Source organism: Triturus cristatus, chromosome 3_1, assembly GCF_964204655.1.
Source record: "Triturus cristatus chromosome 3_1, aTriCri1.1, whole genome shotgun sequence".
Classification (NCBI taxonomy): domain Eukaryota; kingdom Metazoa; phylum Chordata; class Amphibia; order Caudata; family Salamandridae; genus Triturus; species Triturus cristatus.
This window is the reverse complement of record NC_140583.1, coordinates 167,681,111-167,704,755: the sequence shown is the minus strand read 5'-3', so window position 1 is coordinate 167,704,755 and position 23,645 is coordinate 167,681,111. Positions and strand designations below refer to the sequence as shown.

The window sequence follows — 23,645 nt, the reverse complement described above, 5'->3', positions numbered from 1 at the left end:
AACCACGATGGGCTTTCAAGGCTCTTCCTCCGGAGGGGTGTAGACGAGTATGCACATAAGAAACATATTGCCCGTTAACATGTCTAAATAGGGGTGTGGGTGGGTACGAACAGTAAGGGACAGTGCAGATGACTTCGAGCCAGGCGCGCAACGCACATTGGGATCAAAGGGCTTCAGCCCCACTCCCCTCACGTCGTGTGTGGCAACCCAGGCTGAGTTTCCAGCACCAAAGTCGGCAGTTTAGCCGACGGACCACATCCTCTTCCCCAAGAAACTTAACGAAACCCAAATCATAACTAAACAAATCATTTAATATCACCGCGCCTCAAAATGAATGGGTCTGTAATGCAACTGGTGCCCATGTAAAGCGCTGTTATAACTTCGGGTCGCGTTCGCGCTATATAAAACTTCAACAGCAAAAAAACTCTGAAAAAATGAAAACCATCGGAAGCAGTGCTTCCAGTATTTTAAACGATTCCTTTCGAAACCACGAGGGGCTTTCGAGGCTCTTCCTCCGGAGGGGTGTAGACGAGTATGCACATAAGAAACATATTGCCCGTTAACATGTCTAAATAGGGGTGTGGGTGGGTACGAACAGTAAGGGACAGTGCAGATGACTTCGAGCCAGGCGCGCAACGCACATTGGGATCAAAGGGCTTCAGCCCCACTCCCCTCACGTCGTGTGTGGCAACCTAGGCTGAGATGGTTCCTGGGCACCCGAGTACTTCACAGGTCTTTAAAAGACCATTTGCTTGTGAATGAGGCTTTGCTGTTTTTCACCCCTTCTCAGAGCCCCTGCATCTCCACTCTTAACTACTGCTGGAAGAGTCAGCCCCCCACCCAAAAAATTTTCTTAGCCCCCTCGAAATTTGGCTCTAGTTGCGCCCCTGCTACGAGTGTATCTAAAGGGTGATGGTGACCAAGCGTGCACCACTGAGCGCCGCTCCTCTAGATGTGTGCACAAGGGTGCTGCTGCTCATGTCTGTGTAAACAAGTCTGGTGCCCGCCCAGCGTGGGCTCAACAACCGTCCTTTGTGGAGGGGGCCGAAGCCACCCGAGTCTGCACACATCAGTGGTCCAAGTGTGTGTGTGTGTGGGGAGGGAGGGGTCTGATGGGCACGACGTGCCCATAATTGTAACAAGCATTGGCATAGCCAATAGGTCTCGCTTTTTTGGACCTTATAAGTATTTAGTTTTGCAGCACAATATCTTTTGCGCAACACCATCACCTGTTGAATGGCTAAACCTTGTACCTTATAGGTGTTTAGCCATGCAACAGTTGATGTTGTTGCACCAACGATATTGTGCTGCATAACTAAATACTTATAAGGTCCCAAAAGCGAGACCTATTGGCAATGCCAATGCTTGTTCTAATTGTATTGTGAGTGGTTTACAGGTTGGAAGTTGTTCCTGAGTGAGTGCAAAGTGAGGATATGCCTGTGTGAGTGCAGCATGAGAGATGTGCCAATGGGAGTGCAGCAGTGTGAATGTGGGGTCCCTGAATAGTATGTTTTTGTGTGCATGTACTTTACAAGGGCGAAACCTACTGGCTTTGATAATTTTTGTTAGGGTTATTGCGTGACTTACAGAACTACAGTGCAGGGAGTGTGTGTGTCTGAGAATGGTTGTGAGTTTTGATATGGTAAATGCAGACTGTCTCGAAGGGGGTAGATGAGTGTCTGTGGTCCCTTATAGACTGAGATGTCACCATGGTGACGTGGCCCATTTACTTTGCTTGCCCTAGGGCACATGGAAAGCTAGCTCGGACACTTCCTTCCACCTCTCAGGGGACACCATTCACCCCAAGCCCAAAGATTATCTACGAAAGATTTCAGACTTCGGGTCCACTCATCACATTCTGCAAGTGGGGCTCCATTATCTCGCATTCCAAAACTGACTAAACATATCGGCACGCACCATAATAACAAGCAATGCAGCGCGTGCACAGCAGAGGCACGTGGATATTAAAATGCACGATTGAATGAAGTTCATAAAGTTCTATTATATCACCCTTTCCAATTGTTACTTGCAGCCTAGTATGGACATTAAAGACGTACTATTGTACTATTTTGCATCACTCCGTTGTATAGTAGTTCTGTCCTGAAAAAAAGCCGAGTGAACTCTTCTGTGCACGCTGAGCAGAGCTCCCTGCTCTCGAGACACCATTCACCAGCGGCCACCAGTCAAGCAAAGCAGCGTTTTGGACACTGCTGCATTTTTCCTCAGACGGAGCGGTGATATAGTGCCCACCGCTAAAAAACAGAAGGCACGCCTCGCCTCGGCGCTAGGAGTCGTGCACCAGCCCCCTCCCGCCTCGGCTGCCACTTAAACTGGTAGTAATAACAAACCCCCGAGGACATCAATAGAGGCACTGTGTTGAATAATCACAGCGCCCTGGCAGGAGGCTTGCAGCAGGCGCAGCGGCAGCTCCGTCGCCCGTGACATCACCGGTGGAGCTCAGACCGCTCTCCGCGCTCCCGTCTCCAGGCTGCCCGCTCTCTCCGCGGCTCATCCGCGTCTACAGACCCCAGGCACAGGAAGCTGCCTGCCTGCAAGGGGAGACGCTGGGAACGGGGAGAAACTCGGAGCCGCGCAGCACAGAAAGCAGGCGCGCTGCACCATGGATTTCATCCCTGCGTTTTACTTGCTGTCCTTTCTCCCGGCTCTGGCTCTCGGCGCAAGGTAAGTGAGAAGGGGGATTTTGTTCCAAGACCCAGCTTGGGGACCCCTTTCTGGGTGCATGACTGCGCGGTCTCCATTGTTACTGTGCACAGGCAAGGATAATGTTTTCTTTCGCGGGAGCAAGTTCAGCGTGTGGGGCTGGTGTGCAGATGGCGGGCACCGAGATACCACCTGCACGGACAAGCTGGTGTATCAGTCAGTCCCTTCTTGGGCAGGTGTAGTGCTTCCGTGACCTTTTAAATAGTTATGTGGCTGCAATTTGGCAAACAGCCAACATCACAAAAGCAAGTGAATGCAGCGACCCGTCACAGGCGCTAATTAATCCTGTGACTTTGAAAACAGCCTGGGAAGCCGGCGTTCCCTCTGCTTGCCAGGCACAGCTTTCCCTAGAACGGAACTCTGTTTGGAATGACTATTGCAGCAAGCTGCTTGCATCAAAGAAGTATTTTCTGAGCGTCTGACGTCTTTTGGAAATATATATGTATTCATTGTAGAAGTCATATTAGTTGCAGTTTCCTAAAACTAACTCTGGGTTGCTAGCAAGTATCCCTGACATACAGTTATAAAAACATGTCCAACCTGCAAATACTGCGCTGCGTTGCTCGCAGTTTATGGGTCGGGCCGCCAGATATGCAGGGCTTATGGCGAACAGTCAGCGTGTGCCGAAGTGACAGCTTGGGGCACTCTGGGTATGAGAAAAGTTAATAGTGGTGACTTACGAGGCACTGCGAGGTCCGCGCGGCTGCTGGTATTAAATGGCACTGCTGCAGTGATTGTCAGACAGCGTCATCATAATACCGTGCAGGCATGGTGGGGAGATTCATTCTTGCCTTCAAATTAAGTAGCCATTTTGGTCAAACATATAGCCACGGGCATTGCGTTTGACGGCGGAGTGGCTTGTGTCTTCCGAGCACCGCAGCAGCAGTCTCAGCGCCCCCAGGTGTGGACTGTCTCTTACCCTCCCACACGAACCCCCGGAGAGGGACAGTGTTTGGGAAGAGCAGTGAAGCCCCTTCGGTTCTGGTGTGATTGACAGGCTCACCGGCCGCTGCAGGGGCAGCAGAGACAGGGAGGAGGCGCCGGCCTTCGGTTTCACTGTTCGTTTATTGTTAATAAGCACTGGTTAGTATCCGTACTGGTAAAGGTCCAGTTTCACCTGAGTTCATGAGGTATCCAATCTATTTTGAAGCCTCCTTTTAAGTGCTGATGCCGCAGTGCTGAAAATGATATCATTTAGTATTCTTGTTTTTATTTGGGAGCGGAGCCATGCGTATGAGTGGTGCAGGCTGAGTGGCAAGCACTCGCGGGGGCTTCACGCTGTGTCCACAAAGCCCAAACAGAACCCGGTTTCATATAATGATGTGTTGTGATTTTGTTTTTTCTTTTTTAAATCAAATTCTAAATCAATGAAACACGAAGCACTACTCAAGTTTCTCGCAGGTAGAAACAGATATAAGCTTTGAATTGTGGATGAGTGATGCGTCTGCCTGACTCAAACTTTGCAAAGTATTGACAGCCCTTCCGAATGCGTGCGCTTCTGAGTAATGTTTAAGAAACTGCATTTAATTCATTATGACATACCTATTGGAAGCCAACAAGATGAGGCATGGAGTGTACAGTTGTTACCTTGAGAACACACAGCTTGAATATGGCCCCGTTCTGGCGTTACTCAGCAGAATTGGATGCAGTAAATGCTGAATCATTCTCTGTTCCCTGTACCAACACGAGCAACATCGAGGTGGCGAGTACAAGTCACACAGAGCAATATACACCTCCGAGAAATAGATTCACTCACCCTGAAGTAATGTTTCTGTTAACTGAAAACGCGCCACATTGCATGAAAGCGTGCCACTCGTATAGTAACGAAAAGTTTCATTAAAGTAACTTTGGCATTACATTTTTTGTTTGGCAACTACATTTTCTGAGGGTTTAGCGAGACGTTTCGGTTAAAATGAAGACAAAAGAAACACATCTACAATGTGTAATCCCAACCGTGCTTTAATTTTATGGAGTAATTTCCATTTGAAGAAATTAGGGAATTGAAAATGATAGAATTTCAAGCACTGCTTAGTTATCCAAATGTTAGTTTCTCTATGACACAGAACTGGTAATATTTCAACCTACAATCTGTTGTAAATGTGTGACTGGTGTGCAATTTGTGTGGCGTTTCTGGATGTCGTATGTCAACTGGGTGGTTGATGGTGTCAACTGGGTGGTCGATGGTGCAGAGCTGGGGCTATTAGAAGAGTTACTCGTTTAGCTGTTCCCGGTCAGTGGCCATGAATATGAGATTAAAGAAAGTGCAGTACATTAAATGTCATTTTACCAATAGCGCGAAGAGATGATGTTGGTGAAACAAGTTACCTTTCTTTTTAAGGTACATCAGTGGTGCCAGGAAGAGTCATGGGCTTGTACTGTCGAATCAGAAGATCTGAACAATCCTGAAACTTTTTTCTAAAATGCGTAGTCATATAAAAGTAACATTTCACAACAACGATGACATAATGTCTGCAAGGATCATACCCTGACTGTGTGGATGAATACATGACTACTTCTATTTGTTGTGTCACACGTAAGGCAGTTCTTGTAAATGTTATGTCACTCTTCAGCTCTGTGATCATTTATGGACACCAGGCATGGTTGTTGCTGTTGAGGTTTCCTAGTGAACTTGCTGTGCTCGTTTTCAGACTGAGTCAGTGAGATTTTCCACTACGTGCTGGACTGTTCCCATGAGGCACAGGGTCAAGACTGATTTGCATATGGCCAGGTCTAAACTGGGGTGGCATGGTGAGCAAAAGAATGATGGATTTAGAGCAGATTTCTTGACTGGGTGAATGTTTTGATTTGTTCTGCGTTTCGTCCATCAATTGTGTGTCTTTCATTTTCAGGCTGAGTCGCCTCAGAGAGATGTTTCCTCGGTTATAGGCTCCTGAAAGTTTTCTCCCGTACGCAGCTGCGGTTTGATGATAATTCAGTATCATGAGTATCAGATTTGACCAAAGTCTACTTCCTATTCGACTTCTAAACCAAAAGTGGCAAGTGTTCACACTGGACTGATGATTCTGAATTTGAGCCACCATACACGTGTATGTGCTTGAACACTCAAATGCTACATCTACAATGGAGCGCTTGTGGCTATAGGGCACTCTAAGGGAAACATTTACCATTAAGATTACAGGGTGTTTGGAGTCAGGAATATCAATGGAACACACAGTAGAATAGATTTACACAGGAAAATAGTCTATAAGAATGGAAGAGGATGGGTGCCATCAGACCTCGCTTCTACCGCAACATGGTAGGCTCGCGACCAGTGGGAAGCAGGGTACAGATGTAGGCTGTTCATTGACCTTTTATGATCCTGCTCAGAATCGTCCATTATTTGTAGAGCACCTCACTATCCTCTTGACTTGCAAAACTTTCATCACTTCTGGAAATATGCTGCATAGGTCAAGCTCTCGCCCCAGAATTCAGAATAATATAGTTCCTTACAGAGCTCTTATCACAGCCAAGACAAATGTCCGATAGAAAAGTAGTTTACCTGAAGAAGATTGATAACATTATCAATAGGATTTTAGACCAATATGATTCCAAACCTATCATTCAATTAGGTAGAAGGAAAGGTGAGGCACTGCCCAGCAAGTAATTACGCCATAGCAGAAATAACAAAGAGAACGTTACATGCAATCATTTCTGGTTTGCTGTGTCTTTCGCTGATCAAGCAAAACATGTTGAAATTCAGCTTGTAAAATACTCTGCTCCCCAGAAATGTCCTGAAAATACAAACTTAAACAATCAAATTAAGAATCAAATACAAAAGTTTTCAAATCTCTATAGAAAGTCAGGAATAGTCAAAGTATGGTGGGCAGAGGATGCCTCCGGACGGCTCCAAGATATCACATGAATCCGCCACCTTGCAGAGGGGATGTTGAATCCCACCTTGCAGCATAGCATGAGCTTCTATAGATACATGTATATAAGTGGGTTCGTTGACCTACTGAATGATGGAGAATACAAAATGTCTTAAAAGAAATTCTATTCAATGCCAATAGTTATGAAGTTTGACCATACCACAACTAACTAAATCAAATGAAATATGGATCTACCATAATACTGTCATGACAAAATGGAACTTGAATAACGAGCCATTCATCTTCAGGATGTACATTTCCTCCAGAACTTAATTAAAATAATGCAACTTTCAGTCACTTTGTTAAATCGAGAAGCAAATGTCATCACTGAATCCTCAATGCCCACTAGATTCCATTCTGTAGCCACCGGGAGGGGGAGAGGGATTAGCGCAACTGTCCACCAGCCCTAGGTCGAAATATAGTGGCACCCACCCATCATCAGGATCTCAGTTTTATCTTAGAATTATCTGTTGGAGGTTTTGTGGTATTGTAATGTGATCAGTAAATCGAGAAACGAAGTGGGTGATTGTGAATGAACTAAGTGTAAGATATTGCCTACCATTAAAGTTGTATGAAGTAAATTGTTTTTTAAAACAGATAAAGTGGTACTAGTTTACCAGCACCTCATCCAGAAAGATTCCATAACTGTAGTGTTTACAATAAGGTTGATTTGCAATCATGTGATGTATGTTATAGTTTAGTACATTTTCCAATCTCACTCATGTGCTGATCATTACTTATGACAAGTTTAATATATGTATTACCATTGGAAAATGACATCAATTATCACGGCACTAAAGGGTTCTTTTAACTCAAACTACTTAATACTATGTTGATGGTCCTTTTGAAAAAAGAATACCTCTATGTAAGCGTTACAGCAGTGATGAGATGTATACATACCTATGCCATATACTAAACAATCCCAGATTAAGTAGAAAGGACATTGGTTTTACCTCAGCTGGAGTCAGGGATTATTGAGAAGTTAAATCGTAAGACCTAATTGTTCGGACTGCTGAGAATCGTGCTCTTAGATATTTCAGCTTAGGGTCCAAACTGGCAGGCTATATTTCTTCTCTCTGTTTTCCTCTCTTTTGATATCTCTTTTCAAATCTATTAAAATTAAAATGATATTGTATTTGAGACTGGTCTGGTAGAGAGTACCTCTTCATGCAAATTAAATGCTTCAAGTTGTCTGTATGAGTCATGCCATCATCCTTTTTAGGACATTTATTTTACGGCATTGCTCTTTCTGCTCGTGCATCGCTATTGAATAATATTCAATATTTACAGACCCCCGTACTGCACTGAGCCACCGGCTATTAGACTGATGACATCACGGTTCATCACTTTGGAGACGAATAAAAGAAATACCATATGGACACAAACTGGGCTCTCAGTATCGCTGAAAAAGAAAGTGAAATACATCAGTCATCGCTCCATCATCGTAACTTTGTGTATATTTCATCTCCACTAAGATTCATACCGTCAAAACTATCTTATGCCCTGATGAAGCGACACGTTGTCGTGAAACATTTGTTGAACTCAATCAAAAATATTTCGTGTTTTTGCGAAGAAAGACTAATTGAAACTAATACACACTGATCAGGTTGATACTACTCTTGTAGCCTAAAAGACCTCAAAAAGAGCCAGAGATTTTACATTGTTTTTAACACCCCACAATGCCTCACCACACATGTAGCTAGAATGGAATCCGTTCTAGTGTTTATTAAATACCCAATACTTCCTCTTTGTGTGTGTAGGTGACTATATGGGTTCATTTCACTACAGCCACTAAAACCATACTACTACTACTGTCGCCATCCGGTACCAGCCGAATGTCTAAGCATGGCTTGCAGTCATGCACAGTGGGGTCTATGGTACTCGCACTCATGTGGTCTTCCACTTCCAAGGATTTTTCATTTCCTTGTCTCACAATGACGTTTGCTCAGATGAGTTTTCGTTGAAATCAATCTCATCTCCATCCACCTCTTAAGGAGACCATTCATCCACAGCTCTCAGCATATTTTCCCCCAATCATTCTCCCTCGCTCACTACATTGCACTCTGAAGTGACTGCACCTCGCTTATTACATAGCACTCTGAGGTGACTGTACCTCGATCTTTACATAGCACTCTGAAGTGACTGTACCTCGCTTATTACATAGCACTCTGAAGTGACTGTACCTCGATCATTACATAGCACTCTGAAGTGACTGCACCTCGCTTATTACATAGCACTCTGAGGTGACTGTACCTCGATCATTACATAGCACTCTGAAGTGACTGTACCTCGCTTATTACATAGCACTCTGAAGTGACTGTACCTCGCTTATTACATAGCACTCTGAGGTGACTGTACCTCGATCATTACATAGCACACTGAAGTGACTGTACCTCGCTTATTACATAGCACTCTGAGGTGACTGTACCTCGATCATTACATAGCACTCTTAAGTGACTGCACCTCGCTTGTTACATAACACTCTGAGGTGACTTTACCTCGCTTATTACATAGCACTCTGAGGTGACTGTACCTCGATCATTACATCGCACTCTGAAGTGACTGCACCTCGATCATTGCATAGCACTCTGAAGGGACTGTACCTCGCTTGTTACATAACACTCTGAGGTGACTTTACCTCGCTTATTACATAGCACTCTGAGGTGACTGTACCTCGATCATTACATCGCACTCTGAAGTGACTGTACCTCGATCATTGCATAGCACTCTGAAGGGACTGTACCTCGCTTGTTACATAACACTCTGAGGTGACTGTACCTCGATCATTGTATAGCACTCTGAAGTGACTGTAGCTCGATCATTTCACAGAACTCTGATGAGACTAAACATCATGCATTATTTACTCACAAAAAGCTGGGGTGGATAAATGTTAGTAAAAGCGCAAAAGCAGAACTATTACAAGAAACGCATTCAGCTGCTTGCCTGACACACATAGTTGAGGATTGTTTCATTTTATGTATATTTGATAGAAGTGAAATTGACAGCTTAGTAAATTTGATTTTTTTTAAGGGAACAGCACGTAGTCAACGAAATGACATTACTTATGACCTTACCATTTTGTAATATTTCATAAAATGATCCCTGTGCATTCAAGAAGTATTTTAAGAAACATCCTGGGAGCACAGTCAGTGAAAAACTGTGTTTCTTGTAAATTCTTTCCTGATGTTATCTGATGACATTTCCAGTATTGATTTCCCCACGTGATACCTTGAAGCCTGATTTGCGGCAGCTGCTCAGTGAGAGTCAGAGCGCTCTGTTGAAACATTGATCTGCTTAAATATGTCTTTGAGAGAGAACAACATTGTGTTTTTAGACCATACTAGAGAGAAAGACTCTTGTAAGCATTGTATTGTATTTCTGCTGATTGTTGATTCCCCACAGCTGGAACAAACTGTGTTAAACACACTGTTTGAAATGGTTGCTTCTGGTTTCACGAAGGCTCGACTTGAGGTGCACAGCTTGATACCTCAATGTCTCCCCTCGAGCTTGGAATCCTGAGGCAGCTCTGTGCCACAGGAGGATAAAAAAAACAATACTTGAATCCAGTAACATCAATATTAGATTCAGCTGCCATTCACAATAAAGAGAGTAACAATATTCAATTCAAAATAAGGGTTCTCAAATAGCTGTCCCCTCGTTTTTGTCTCTGTTATTCTCTCATTACCTCTACGTCCTCCAGTCACATTCTTTACTGAGGTGGAAACAACCTCCAGAGACTGAACAAAGAACAAGAAATGCTGAAAGGTGACCCTCCCCCATAGGCAATGGCCTATAAGGGTTGACACTTCTAGTTTTCCTCCTGTTCTTTTTTCTGTCTCTGTAAAGACATTCGGCTCCTGTCGGGCGGGTACAGTTTAGGATTATTTTCTTGAACCTGGTGGTGGCCTCTTCAGGGATTAGGTGCCACAGGTAGCCCTCATCAAGGAGTAGATGCTGTGGATGCGACTCCTTTTTGGAAGCAGGTCCCGTTCCCACTGTCAGATTGTGGAGGAGAGGTGGATGCGGTAAGAAGACGGGCTTCTTATGGGTCATTGTTCTGAGCATGTGCGGGCCCCCGGTGAGAAAGCCCTGAACCTTCTTCTACTGTTGGTCTTTTGCGACAATTTCAGCAAACTGCGCATTTGGACTTTCCTATGCATCTAGACATTATTGGGGTATTGCGCAGAGAGTGGAAGGATCCTAATAGGATTCTTATGCCACATTTTATGGCTAAATGATATCCTATTGCAGACATGCAGAAGTTCTTGCCTGATTCTAGACCTATACACTCGTCTGTTGCCTGTTTGATGGGACGCACTTCTCCAACAGAGGACTCCGTGATTAGAGGCCATACAGGCAACAGAGTGAATTCATCCTTTAAAGAGGTTTACTCTGGATCCTTTTTAACTTTGAGGTAGTGCTTAATTTGAGCCAGTGGTTTCCGGTGCTCAGCAGCCGCACTTAATTACTAACACCGGTACTTCTGACTCTGCCACATGGTGGCGTTGTTTGTCTAAGTTAAAGATGAGCACACAACAGTTGTTTATAAACTAAATAAATATTTAAAATGACCAATACCTTCTGCCAAAGTCGTTCTCATAGCTTTGGGCAATAGTCTGAACTGTCACACTCGTAGGAGTGTGATGGGTAGTAGTTGTGGTGGTACTGTTATTGGGCAGGGCTGGCAGGGGCAATGGGTGGTGCACCCTGCAGTGCCCACCTGAGGAGGGCCATGGCCCTTCATTTTTTAACAAATGAAGCACTGCTTTGAGGGCTGGTACATACAGTAGGTATGTCTCACAGTCATTAATTTCTGACTTCAAACAGCTATTCAAAGCAGTGGAGGAAGGGACTGAATGTTCTTCCTTACTTAGTATTGAGCGACAGGTTGAATATATGTCAGACATTTCTTTCAATGTTGCCCAGGCCTCCGCTCTTTTGGCTGGAGCTTCTAGTCTGGCTTGCTGCAACTGGGTTCTGAAGGAGTGCCACATGGATTCTGACCAAAAGTAATCCACACTTTATATACCTTTTGATGGTTCCCCCTTGTTTGGGCAGGAGCTGTAAATCAAACTGCATAAGCTTTTTAAAGAAAAAAAGCACACTTATTTTTTGAAGAAGTCTTCCTTTCCTCATCCGGCTAAATCTTTTTCTGTGCGTCAGCCCTCTCATCAACAGTATTCAGGCCAGCAGGGGGTTTTTTTACCAAGGAAAGAGAAGGAGAAAAAGTATAAGCCCACCAAATAATAGCCCTTCTGACTATCTATGAGATGGTCTGCCCGGTGTGGTCGCAGGCAGGCTGCATTTTTTCCTGAGAGCATGTACCAGATATACTCCGGACTCTTGGGTGCTCCAGATAATCCATTCAGGTCACGGGATAGGGTTCATGTCCTTTCCCCCGAATTCAGGCGTGCAACCAACTCCATGGCCATATTTCAAGGAGAAGAGGCTTGCGATTCAAGGAGGAGGAGTAGCCCTTTGGCATAAGGCGTCGATTTCAGAGGTCCCCCTGTTGTCCATAGGTCAAGGGTTCTACTCCATCATTTTTCTGGTTCAAAAAGGTCATGGGGGATTTCGGACGGTAGTGGACCTCAAATGCTTGAACAAGTTTGTACAGACCATCTCTTCCAAAATGGAGAAATTTCAAAGAATTATTCCTTTGGTTTGCCAGAGTCATTGGGTGATCAACTTGGATCTTCCGGATGCTCACTTCCATGTGCCGATCCACCCAGGGCCAATCAGTTTCTACGGTTCTGTTTCAACAACATTCATTATCACTTCAATTTCCTGCCTTTCATTTTGAAGGGGGCTCCATGTGTCTTCATCAAGATGGTGGCCCCCCTTGTGGCTTCTCTCCATTTCCAGGGTGCCTGCCCCCATTAATACCATACAAGAACGTCTGAGGATTTTGGAGTCAGTGCTGATGCTCCAGGAGCCCGGATTTCTGTTCACCTGAGACAAATATCGACTTCGGTCTGCTCAGGAGAGGATCTTCACAGGGGCCTGTTTAGAGACAGACTTGAACATGGTGTTTATTCCAGAGTCTCTGTCTGTTCGTCATTAGCTGCACCTCCAGGGTCACATGGCAGCCTCAGTCTTAACAGTTCCTTAGGCCAGGTTCCATTATTGCCCCCTTTGGAGTTACCTTCTAGGCTCCGTCTTCAGAGCACTTCAACATGATGGTTCCTCATCCCTCAAAATTTAGAAGGATTTGGGATTGTGGCTTATGCTGGATTCATTGTCCAGGGGCTAAGAGCTGCTGCCAGACCTCCGAATGGTTCTCACAATGGATGTCAGCTTCTTTGGGTGGGGGTCAACTCTGGGTCTGTCCTCAGCTCAAGCATGTTGGTTTCTGGTGGAGAGCCGGAGGTCTTCCAACTGGAGGCAGTTGATGGCAGTCAGTCAGGCGTGCTCTGTTGCATTTTCTGGATGTTCTATTGGGGGTCATGTCATGTGGTCAGGTCAGACAATACGGTGACAGTAGCTTAAGTAAATAACCAAGGGGGAACCAGGTATCAGTCCCTCAATTTAGTTGCCAGGCAATTGATGAGTTGGGCACAGAGATCATTCTTCTTTCCATTTCAGCAGTCCACATTGGGGGGGTGGACAATGTGATTGCCAACTATCTCAGTCACATGTTGTCCCCCTCTCTGGAGTTGTCTCTGAAAGTGTCCATGTTTATGGAAATATGTTGGAGATTTGGAGTCCCTTTTTTGGATCTATTTGCCTCTCCGTCCAATGCCCAGCTATGATGGTTTTGGACAAGGGCCCCACAGGAGAGAGCATCGAGGGTGGATGCTTTCCTGGTCTCTTTGCCCAAAAAACCTATCTGTGCATTCCCTCCTTTTCCTCTGATTCCCAGGCTTCCATCGAGGCTCCAGTGGGAGGACAGGGTAATGACCCTAGTGGTTCCTTTGTGGCCTGGTAGGGTGTGGTTTCCGATTCTCAGGTCCCTAGCCCTTCCGGATCCTTGGTTACTTCCTCTTTGGCTCTCACCTCTCAGGTTCTCATCTAGAATTCTCTCCCAGGGGCTAAAACTATTGGTTTGGAAGTTGAAAGGAGGGGGTGGACGAAACAAGGGTTCACAGATCAGCTAGCGGTAGCACTCCAGAATTTTCAACATCCTTCCACTTTACATGCGTATAGGCCCCATTAGGCAAATTTTCAGTCTTTGTGTGTTACTCCTTCGGTCTTTCCAGCTGTTTGTTCCCTCACAGATGTGTTACAATTCCTATGGGATGGGCATGAGAAACTGTTCTTGGGACCTTTTGGTGGCTATCAGGGCTTTCCGGGCTCCGTGGTGCAATCTGGTAGATTCTGAGGCTTTGAGGTCCATATTGTTAAATAGTTTTTGTCATTTTACACCTCTGACTAAACCCCCTTTTTCTCTGTGGAATCTTCCACTGGTCCTTAGGGCCTTCACCTCTGCTCCCTTTGCACCACTAGAACAGGTTGATGTTAAGTTTGTTACCCTAAAAATTGTGTTTCTGGTGACTATCTCATCAGCTAGTGGATTGGGGAATTGGCAGCTCTTATAGCCAGAAAACGTTTTCTCTCTTTTTTTGGCGATGGTATGGTGCTTCGCCGAGATCCCCCATTTATGCTGAAGGTAGCTTTAGCGTCCACAGGAACCAGGACGATATTTTGCTAGCACCTGTAATAGTGTCTGAGGCTTCTCCAGGAGTTGGGGTGGCATCTATTGGATGTGAAAAGGGCTTTGCAGGTCTATTTGGATAGGACTGCCTCCTTTTACAAATCTGACTCTCTTTTTTGTTTCCTTTAGGTCATCTTATGAGGTTGAGATGGCTTCCCTAGTTGCCATTGGTAGATGGCTTACCTAGAATTCATTAGTAGGTGGATCAAGCAAGCTTTTTTCATGGCTTACTCTGTTTCTGGGGTTCCAACCACCCCGCCAACGGGTACACACAGTTATTTCTCATTTCACAGGATTAACTTGTAAATGTTACTAAAGGCAGGAAGTTATTGCCTGTAATTTTATTTTGTGTGCAGAGTTTGCACCCAGACCATACTGTGCAATTCATAATTACAGCCTTTGTGCTGAAACAAACGTGTTAGAATTCACAAGTCAACTGTGCAAAGTTGATTGATCTAAGAAATCTGAGACAGCCAGTTGGTGATTCAAACCTGTGAAAAGCATGTTACGCAGAGATCTCAGTTGGTTGTGACTAAGAACGTAACTGTCAGAAATATCTGCTCAATTTTATGAATATAACAACGTGAATCTAAATATATTTCCCAGCAGATGCTTTGAAATCACTAGTGTTGTGAATATGAAGCATATGATAATGAACTATACATTTTGAATAGCTGATACAATATCAAATTTACAAAATAGCTTTTACACATATACAGAGATTTATCATAAGTATATACGTTTACTAAATAGACCTTTCGGAGTTTATGCAAAAGTATAGCCTTCAAAGTCCCATACTGTAGTTGACATATATTATTAATAAATCAAAGAACTCCCAAATGTATAAGTCCATATTATGTAAAAGGTTGTATTACACCACTTTGGGCCTGATTATGCGTCATCACATTTAATAAGTGATAACTTTCAATTGGGGTAGGTAGGAATGTTGAGTTTGGTGTCTAATGAATTGTCCTTTAAAACCCTCGTTAATGGCAAAGTTGGATTTGAAGCACACAATGAAGTGATATGTTTAAGGAAATCAATATCCTTACAATGAGGTTAGGCTGAATACTTAAGGTGCCACTGCACCTGGACACCAAACAAACAAAACTAGCGCTATGTGCTGCTTTGCATCAATGGGGTATACCATGAATGGGAGTTCAGATGCACCCACCAGTGGAATATGATGCAGTACCCTATCTACTAATAGTTGTAGACAGGGTTTTGCACCAATATTTACACATCCCATGGTAGACTGAGTAGGTGAAAAGTTTTTTTTCTTCAAATGTTTAATACTTCACACGTATGCTGTTCTGTACAGTACACATAAAAAGTCAAAAAGTTTTAAACAATATGTAAGCATAGTTGTTTGTACTAGATTACCTTTGCAGTACGAAACATCTGCTAGACATCACACAGGCACTCTTGAACTATGATGCAAATGTGTGTGTGCATGTGTGTGGGACTAGACAGCATTTAGTGCACCTGCACTGTGGGAAGAGATTAACAGCACCGTATGTTAATAGATATATAGCTGTCCTGCTCTCTCCATGTTAAAGAACACAGTGCATGAACTTTGGTTGCTGAGCGGTGTTGTATCACTTCTAAGTAAATTTCTCCCCAGTGTTCACGCATTTAAAGATATAATGAATTTTGTTGTTCATAATTAAATTCTGCCAGCTAATCTGGAAGTTGTGAAGCTTGTAAAATTCATACTATATCATCTGTTGTTGAAAATCTTGCTAGATAAAGTGATTTTTCTGGAACATATTTCCTTTTGAAAGTTCTCTCACAAATTATAGCTTTCCCAAGTTTCTTCTCTTGTGAAGCCTACATTTTGAATACTTTTTCAGCTATTACTTTTCAAATAAGAAACCATTGTGATGTTGTATTTTAGAGAAACAGTAAAAAAATGTGGCAGGTACCAATTTTTTCAACACAATTAGCAAAGAAAATATCACTGGACTAGGAAAGTTTCCACAACATAAGATCTCTTTCCAAAATAAAGTAGTGTTATAATATCCTGGATGAATAATATATGTGTTCCCACTTGGGATTCTTCTGCTGTGGATCTTTGCTGTCTACCAGTCTACCAGTCTCCCGCCTCCGACTTGGTTCCTGACTTTCCAGGCTAGTGATGCTATTAATTGGTTTATTAGATGTACTTAAATGAACCGCCACATCGTCCCTATTGCTCTGAGCTTGTGAAGTCGAATTAGAAGTGGCTACTAGAGCTTGACCATTTCTTAGATGGGCAGGATAGGCTAGGGGCTTGGTCTGATGGTGGGAATCTTTCTCCCTGGTTCCTACCTTACTAATATAGTCATCTAGTAAGGATGCAAGATTTTCTACCCTAGTGGTCAGAGTGGTCAACTCCTCCTTAATTATGTTTCTTATTTCCATATGCAAATCCCTGACCAAATTGGCACCCACTGTGGTTTTTCTGTGCCTTCATTCACATGTCCCCCCAGCCCTACATTTCCTGGAACCCTATCTTCTACGGGATTCTTGGCTCCCTTCTTCCGAGTTCTCCCAGCTTTTGTAGTAGTAGTTTTAGCATTCCCTCTTCTTCGAGAGTCCGGAGAAGTATCCCCAGTGGACAGGTCCAGGGTTGGCGCGTCATGTACTAGTGCAGGTGTTCTAGCTTGGGCCGTTGGAGGGTCTGGTTTAATGATTGGCAGAACAGATTGCAATTCAGTGTTAAAAGTGCGCTGGGCTAAGTCTGGTGTTATTGATAAACGTCTTTCAGTCAGTTCGATCTCATTTGAAACCAACCCTATAGCCGTCTGAAGTATCTGGTCGATCGAGGTGGGCTGGTGGCTTGTTGGTGATTGCACAGATACTACCGCTTTTTTCCCTGGGCAGATACGCCTCCCCATTTTAGTTGGCCAGCGGGGACTCCTTTTAAATCAGTTTGGTTAGTCAATTTGGAGAGGGCACAAGAATTCAGTCACAATATAATATAATCTGCTTTATAGTCCTCACAAGAGGCAAAATTGGAACAAGTTGTAAAACTCTATATCATTGGGTGGTTTGTTCTGGCAATATATGGATCAATTGTACGATGAAGACACCCACCTTATGGAACAATTCATACATGAGTCCAAAGACAACAAGGGGATCTTACTGGAAAACCACAGGGAGTGGCCCAGCCCGGTCTCCTTCGGGCTCTGACGGGCACCGCGGGAGTGCTGCGAGGCTCTTATCGTGCCTCCTGGCATGGTTGCGGCATCACTGGGTGCGCGAGGCTCTGGGGGTTCTGGGAGTTGTGGTCCCCCGGGCGGCCATTTCCCTCACGGCGATGGGTTTGGTGAAGTGGCGGTGGATGGCTGTTCCCCTCACGCCAGCCGGTAAGTGAGAGTGGCCATTTCCCTCACGGCAGCAGTCGATACTGCAGACAGGTTTTCCGCACCGCGGGAGTGCTGTGAGGCTCTTTTCGTGCTTCCTAGCACAGTTTCAGTGTCACTGGGTGCGCGAGGCTCTGGGGGTTCTGGGAGTTGTGGTCCCCCGGGCGGCCGTTTCCCTCACGGTGATGGGTTTGGTGAAGTGGCGGTGGATGGCCGTTCCCCTCACTGCAGCAGGTGAGTGAGAGTGGCCATTCCCCTCACGGCAGCAGTCGATACTGCAGACAGGTTTCCCACACCGCGGAAGTGCTGCAAGGCTTTTATCGCTCCTCCTAGTGCGGTTGCGGCGTCACTGGGTGTGCGAGGCTCTGGGGGTTCTGGGAGTTGTGGTCCTCCGGGTGGCCGTTTCCCTCAGGGTGATGGGCTTGGTGAAGTGGCGGTGGATGGCCGTTCCCCTCACGGCAGCAGTCGATACTGCAGACATGTTTCCACAAACCTTGCCTCAGTTTTCTCTCTGCCTCTTTCTGCCCAGAAGAGGGCAGAAACAACTGGTTCATTGCAGTGGTAATCTCAGTGGTAAACATTTTGGGTAGAGGTTCTGTGACCAAATGACTTATATGTAAAGTGACCGGTTATGGTTAGGGTTTGGTTTCACCAGGAAAAGGTGCACTGACAAAGCATGGTTTGATATTTATTCCTTAAACTGGGAAGGTCTGAATGTATTAAAATATTTTAAAATGTAGTTATTCGTTTATTGGTGAATTATTTGCTGATATGCATGGCTCACAAGAATCTTCATTCAACTCAAGTTGGTTCAGCTGGTTCTTGCCATATCCATTAAATAGTCCAAGATCCTTCTGGTTAGAGCTCTAGCTGAACAAGTGCATTAAAGATGGCAAGTCCTCAAGCTTGTTGAAAATGGGCTTTGGTCTATGCCTGCTTTAAAAAAGATTTCCAAATTGGAATATGTGGTGTATGTTTGCCCTTCAGATTCACATACTGGACCGTAAATAGTAATTTTATTGGATGTCATGTGCCCTGCACCTCTGAAGGTGCAGGGCTAATAGGTGTTTATTTGATCCCATCAGGTAAGTGTCCTGGTCAACTCATGTGCATTTACTTGCATAAGCTTTGAGAATTTCCAACGCTTCAGACATATTCTACAATCGATATAGATAACACTTAAACCAGGGTGGTGCAATATTCTGTTCCTCAGAAAACAATGAACGCAAAACTCAAGGGGAGGCCAGTAAATTCATAGGGATTGGACAATTAAATGTGTTGAAACGGGCTGAATGTGAAAGTAAAGCCTAATCAAACTAGCTCGGAGACATGTCTTTCTTATCGAAGAATGGTTTTTTTCCCTGACAAGGGCTCTTGTAATTTCATATTTGCTGTGAAGTCAAAATTTCAATCATACTTAGTTCATGGGCATGTAAAGAAACACAAACACATTGCATTAAGAATTTTGGGTTGAAGGAAATCTAAAACAAATGAATGTACTTACAAGCAAGCTCAATAAAGAGAATTAGGGTAATGTGGGACAGTGATTAACAAAATGCAGCTTACGAAACGATTCACAGTTTGATATCGCAATGTGTCATCCTCCCAGGAACAGGAGTCCTGTGGTATCATGGGTGCCATATAAGGGTATAAAAGAATCAAGCCAAATTTGTATCCAGTAACATCAACATTAGATTCTGTTGCCATTCTTAATAATGGGAATAGCAGTATTCAATAGGCTCTCATTACTAGTCACTTGATGATGGATTCAACCCAGATCTGTGGCTGGGGGTGAGTGTCTGAAAAGTTTCAGCACTCCATCCATCATCTCTTTGTGTTTGCTTTGTTTGCCCTAAGTTGGCAGGGTATGCCCAGACGTGGGTCCTTTTCTCACTTTGCCCCTGGATTCAAGTTCACCTGGGCGATGAGAGGTGTTACCCTGAAACCGGTGCCAGGATGCTTGTTTCAAGTCCAGGGAGGACCTTGCATGGCAGTTCGGGCTGAACTGTTACCATGAGGCACAGGGTCAAGACTGATTTACATATGGCTGGGTCCAGACTGGGGTGGCAAAGTGAGCTAAAGAATGATTATGTATTCAACCCAGATCTGTGACTGGGGTTGAGTGTCTGAAAGGTTTCAGCACTCCATCCATCATCTCCTTGTGTTTGCATTGTTCGCCCTGATTTGGCAGGGTATGCCCAGACGTGGGGTCCTTGCTCATTTTGCCACTGGATTCGAGCTGGCCTGGCTGATGAGGGGTGCTACCCCGAAACCGGTCCCAGGATGCTTGTTTACGGTCCAGAGAGGACCTGGCCTGGCAGTTCAGGCTTGACTGGTCCCATGAGGCACAGGGTCAAGACTGATTTGCATATGGCTGGGTCCAAACTGGTGTGGTGAAGTGAGCTAAAGAAAAATGATGGATTCAACCCAGATCTGTCACTGGGGTTGAGTGTCAGCACTCCGTCCATCATCTCCTTGTGTTTGCCTCATTACTAGTCAGGCAGAGCTGTATCTGCCAGGTACAATGCTACTCCACCTGATCACAGCTAGCAGTCCTGTCACTAGTTTTCTCAGATGCAGGAACACCAGCCCTGATTATTTTGCCCAATCATTCTGGTTACTAAAGTCACTAAAGGCTATGGCTGCAACAGAAGCCAAGCCTCTGTTCTTTCTCTCCCCAAGAGGTTTTTTTTTGTGGTCAGGGATCCTTTCTTCCTTCCAGTCCCATACTCTCCCAGCCTCCTACACCTGCCAGCAGTTCACATTTACCACCTGTCCTGATCCAATGTGAGTTATTCCCATAGAACAGAGAAAAGCATGCCAAATTCCATCTGGCAAAATAGAGTAAACACAGTTATTTAAACTGGATTAACCTGTAAATGTTGGTAAACGTAGGAAATTATTGCCTGTAATGGCATTGCCGGATTGTACAGTGCAATGCACATGACAGCCTTAGTGCTGAAACAAACAATTGATAGAATTAATAAGTGAACTGTATAAAGTTTATTGACCTACGAAGTCTGAGGCAGCCAATCCAGGAAACAAGCCCATGAAAAGCATTGTATTGTATTGTATTGTAATTGCATTTATATAGCGCTTACTACCCCAGATAAGGCATCGAAGAGCTTTTTCGGCGAGTAGCACGGTGGGGTGTTGAAGCACGCTACTCCGGAAACCTATAAATGATTAGTGCTCAATTAGTATGGTGAAATATGAAAGTAATTTGAGTGGTGGAAAGAACAAAAACTAACAGTGGAACCTTCACTTGACCAGCACCTAACCTTCTATAACTCTACCTGTAATCGACCCTATATATGAGGGAAGAACGTGTGCACACTCAGTGGCACCCACTGTTGAAATGCCTATTCCCTTAGGAATCCGAGTATATAACAAAAAACAAGAGGTGCACCACATAAGCAATTTGTAAAACAAAGGAATCCTTTGCGATTAACGAATTTTCTCAAAACTCATTCCTTCTGAACATTTATTTTCATTTATATAATAATTCCAAAAAGGACATGAACAAACAGTTTGTGTGACTTTACAAACAGACCAGCCGACGTGTTTCGTCCTGAAACAGGACTTCTTCAGGGCTGTCAAACAATAAACAGAAAAATATATACATATAAATAACATACATATATAAATACATATACATTTATAAAAACACTTATACATAAATAAGAACGCCATACAAACATTAACAAGACAAAACGACATTGTTTCCTAATAGATAAAGACACTAATTCCAATTATGGGTTATAATTGAACCTGATAATCATTTTATTTCTACATTGTAAATACACTCCAAAAATTCCAAACAGTGTGTCTTATTTGTAATTAATACAAATACTACCACATTTATGGGGCCAGATCAGCGAGATATTTCTTATTTTATTTAAGATTAAAATACTAAAAACAAATTGAGTGAGCAGAAGTAAACACAGAAGATACACAGAAGATACAGGTAGACAGGGGCCAATAGGAGAAACAAAGGAGAGGAGGCCTGACCTACCACTAGATCGTAACGTAATTTATAGGTGGATGGGTCCTCATGGATTTTTTTCTCTCAATCCCAAAGTTGATTATCGTAGGAGGCAAGATGCCATGTAGTCAGCTCTAAAGTAAAAACACAAGGAAAGAAAAATGGAGCACCTAGGGTAAGTCATGAGCCTAAGGCTGTACCAAGAGATGAGAAGAACTACTGACACAATAACAGTTATGTACCAGAAAAACACGAAAGCAACTCACAAGTGGCGCCAAGACAAAGATCAAGTCCTCGTTGATTTTTTCATCCTTAAGTGGATTATATTTAGGAGGCAATATGGCATTTTATGAACTCTAAAATAGATAGACAGGAAAGTTGGGCACCTAAAGTCAGTCACGGATCTTAAATTGTAACAGTAATGACAACAGCTGCTAATACAATGATAAGTATTATATGCAAAAAAAACCACACTATAAATAACTCACAAATAGGCGCAAGGACAAGATGAGTAGTATAGCTACCGAAATCCAATGGCTTATTGTCCACATTCACAGGAACCATATAATCTTTAGATAATTGAGTGGTGGATATTAGTCAGTTATTTGGAGTGAGAAGGCTAGCGGAGGGATAAAATAGAAGAAAGGTTTGCATTCATGTAGCACCTGTCACCCCTGATGGGTGTTGAAATGCTTTTCTGGCGAGTGGAAGGCTACTCCGGAACCCATAAAGGATTAGTGTTGAAAATTAGTATAGTGAAGTATGAAGTACTTTAAGTGGTGTATATGTTATTCAGTTATTTGGATAGAGAAGGGTAGGTTGCGGGATAGAAGAGGGAAAGAGGTTTGTATTTATATAGTGCTTGCTACCCCTTGATAGGGGTTTGAAGCGCTTTATTGGCGAGTAGCACGCTACTCTGGAACCCATAAGGATTACTGTTGAATTAGTATGGTGAAACATGAAATTAATTTGAGTGGTGGATATGTTAGTCAGTTATTTGGATTGAGAAGGGTTGGGGAGGGGTAGGAAAGGGAAAAAGGTTTGCATTTATATAGCGCTGTTAACCCTGATGGGGTGTTGAAACGCTTTATTGGCGAGTAGCACACTACTCTGGAACCCATAAAGGATTAGTGATGAATTAGTAAATTGGAATATGGAATTTGAGAAGTGAACATGTTAGTCTGTTATTTTGATTGAAAAGGATAGTCAGGCAGTGATGTTGGTGCTGCTTGACCTGTCGGCTGCCTTCGACACCATATCCCATCAGGTTCTTATCACCCGCCTTAAGGATATAGGTGTTAGGGGCAAAGCCCTGAGCTGGTTAATCGACTTTCTAACTAACAGGACGCAAACTATTAATCTTGGTCCATACCGCTCTTAGACCACCATTATCAACAAGGGGGTCCCGCAGGGCTCTTGTTTGAGCCCGACATTGTTTAACATCTATGTCGCCCCCTTGGCGGGACTTCTTAGAAGGCTTGGATGCACCCCTATATCCTACGCTGATGACACGCAACTTCTGGTGTCATTTGATAAATCAAATCCACTCATCCAAGATATCTTCTCAGAGGGAATGAAGAGTATTGCGCAATGGATGAGGGAGAACCTCCTACAGTTGAATACAGATACATCGGAAATAATACTATTTGGAGAGGCAAAATTAAGATGGTCCCCCAGTTGGTGGCCAGAGGAATTAGGTTCGGCCCCGCCCCCAAAAGAAATAGTAAAAAAATTAGGAGTGCGTATTGATCAGGGTTTAACACTAGAAGAGCATGCTAATACCACTGCCAGAACCTGCTTCCATACTCTCCACATACTGCGAAGGGTCTGTCCTTTTCTCCCCCGAACAAATCGCAAAACCCTTGTTCAAGCACTGATTATCAGTACACTGGACTACTGTAATGCCTTATTGATCTCAGCTAAAGAAAAATCCTTAAATAAATTACAGGTTGTCCAGAACACAGTGGCCCGTTTAGTCAGTAACGCACCTCCCAAGACCCCTTCAGCTCCCCTTCTCCGAGACCTCCACTGGCTCCCTATAAAAAAGAGAGTCAAGTTTAAAATTTGTT

The 23,645-nt window shown here is 43.9% G+C and overlaps 1 protein-coding gene across 2 annotated transcripts in view; it reads left to right on the top strand.

Annotated features, from left to right (window-relative positions):
- The first annotated feature begins 2,188 nt into the window (after positions 1-2,188).
- Positions 2,189-23,645, top strand: part of LUZP2 (leucine zipper protein 2) — a 1,193,026-nt gene continuing 1,171,569 nt past the window's right edge. For both annotated transcript variants that reach the window (XM_085646302.1, XM_085646301.1), the window contains exon 1: positions 2,189-2,682. In XM_085646302.1, the coding sequence (XP_085502428.1) occupies positions 2,621-2,682 (62 nt within the window). In that variant the 5' untranslated portion in view covers positions 2,189-2,620. The remainder of the gene's footprint in view (positions 2,683-23,645) is intronic.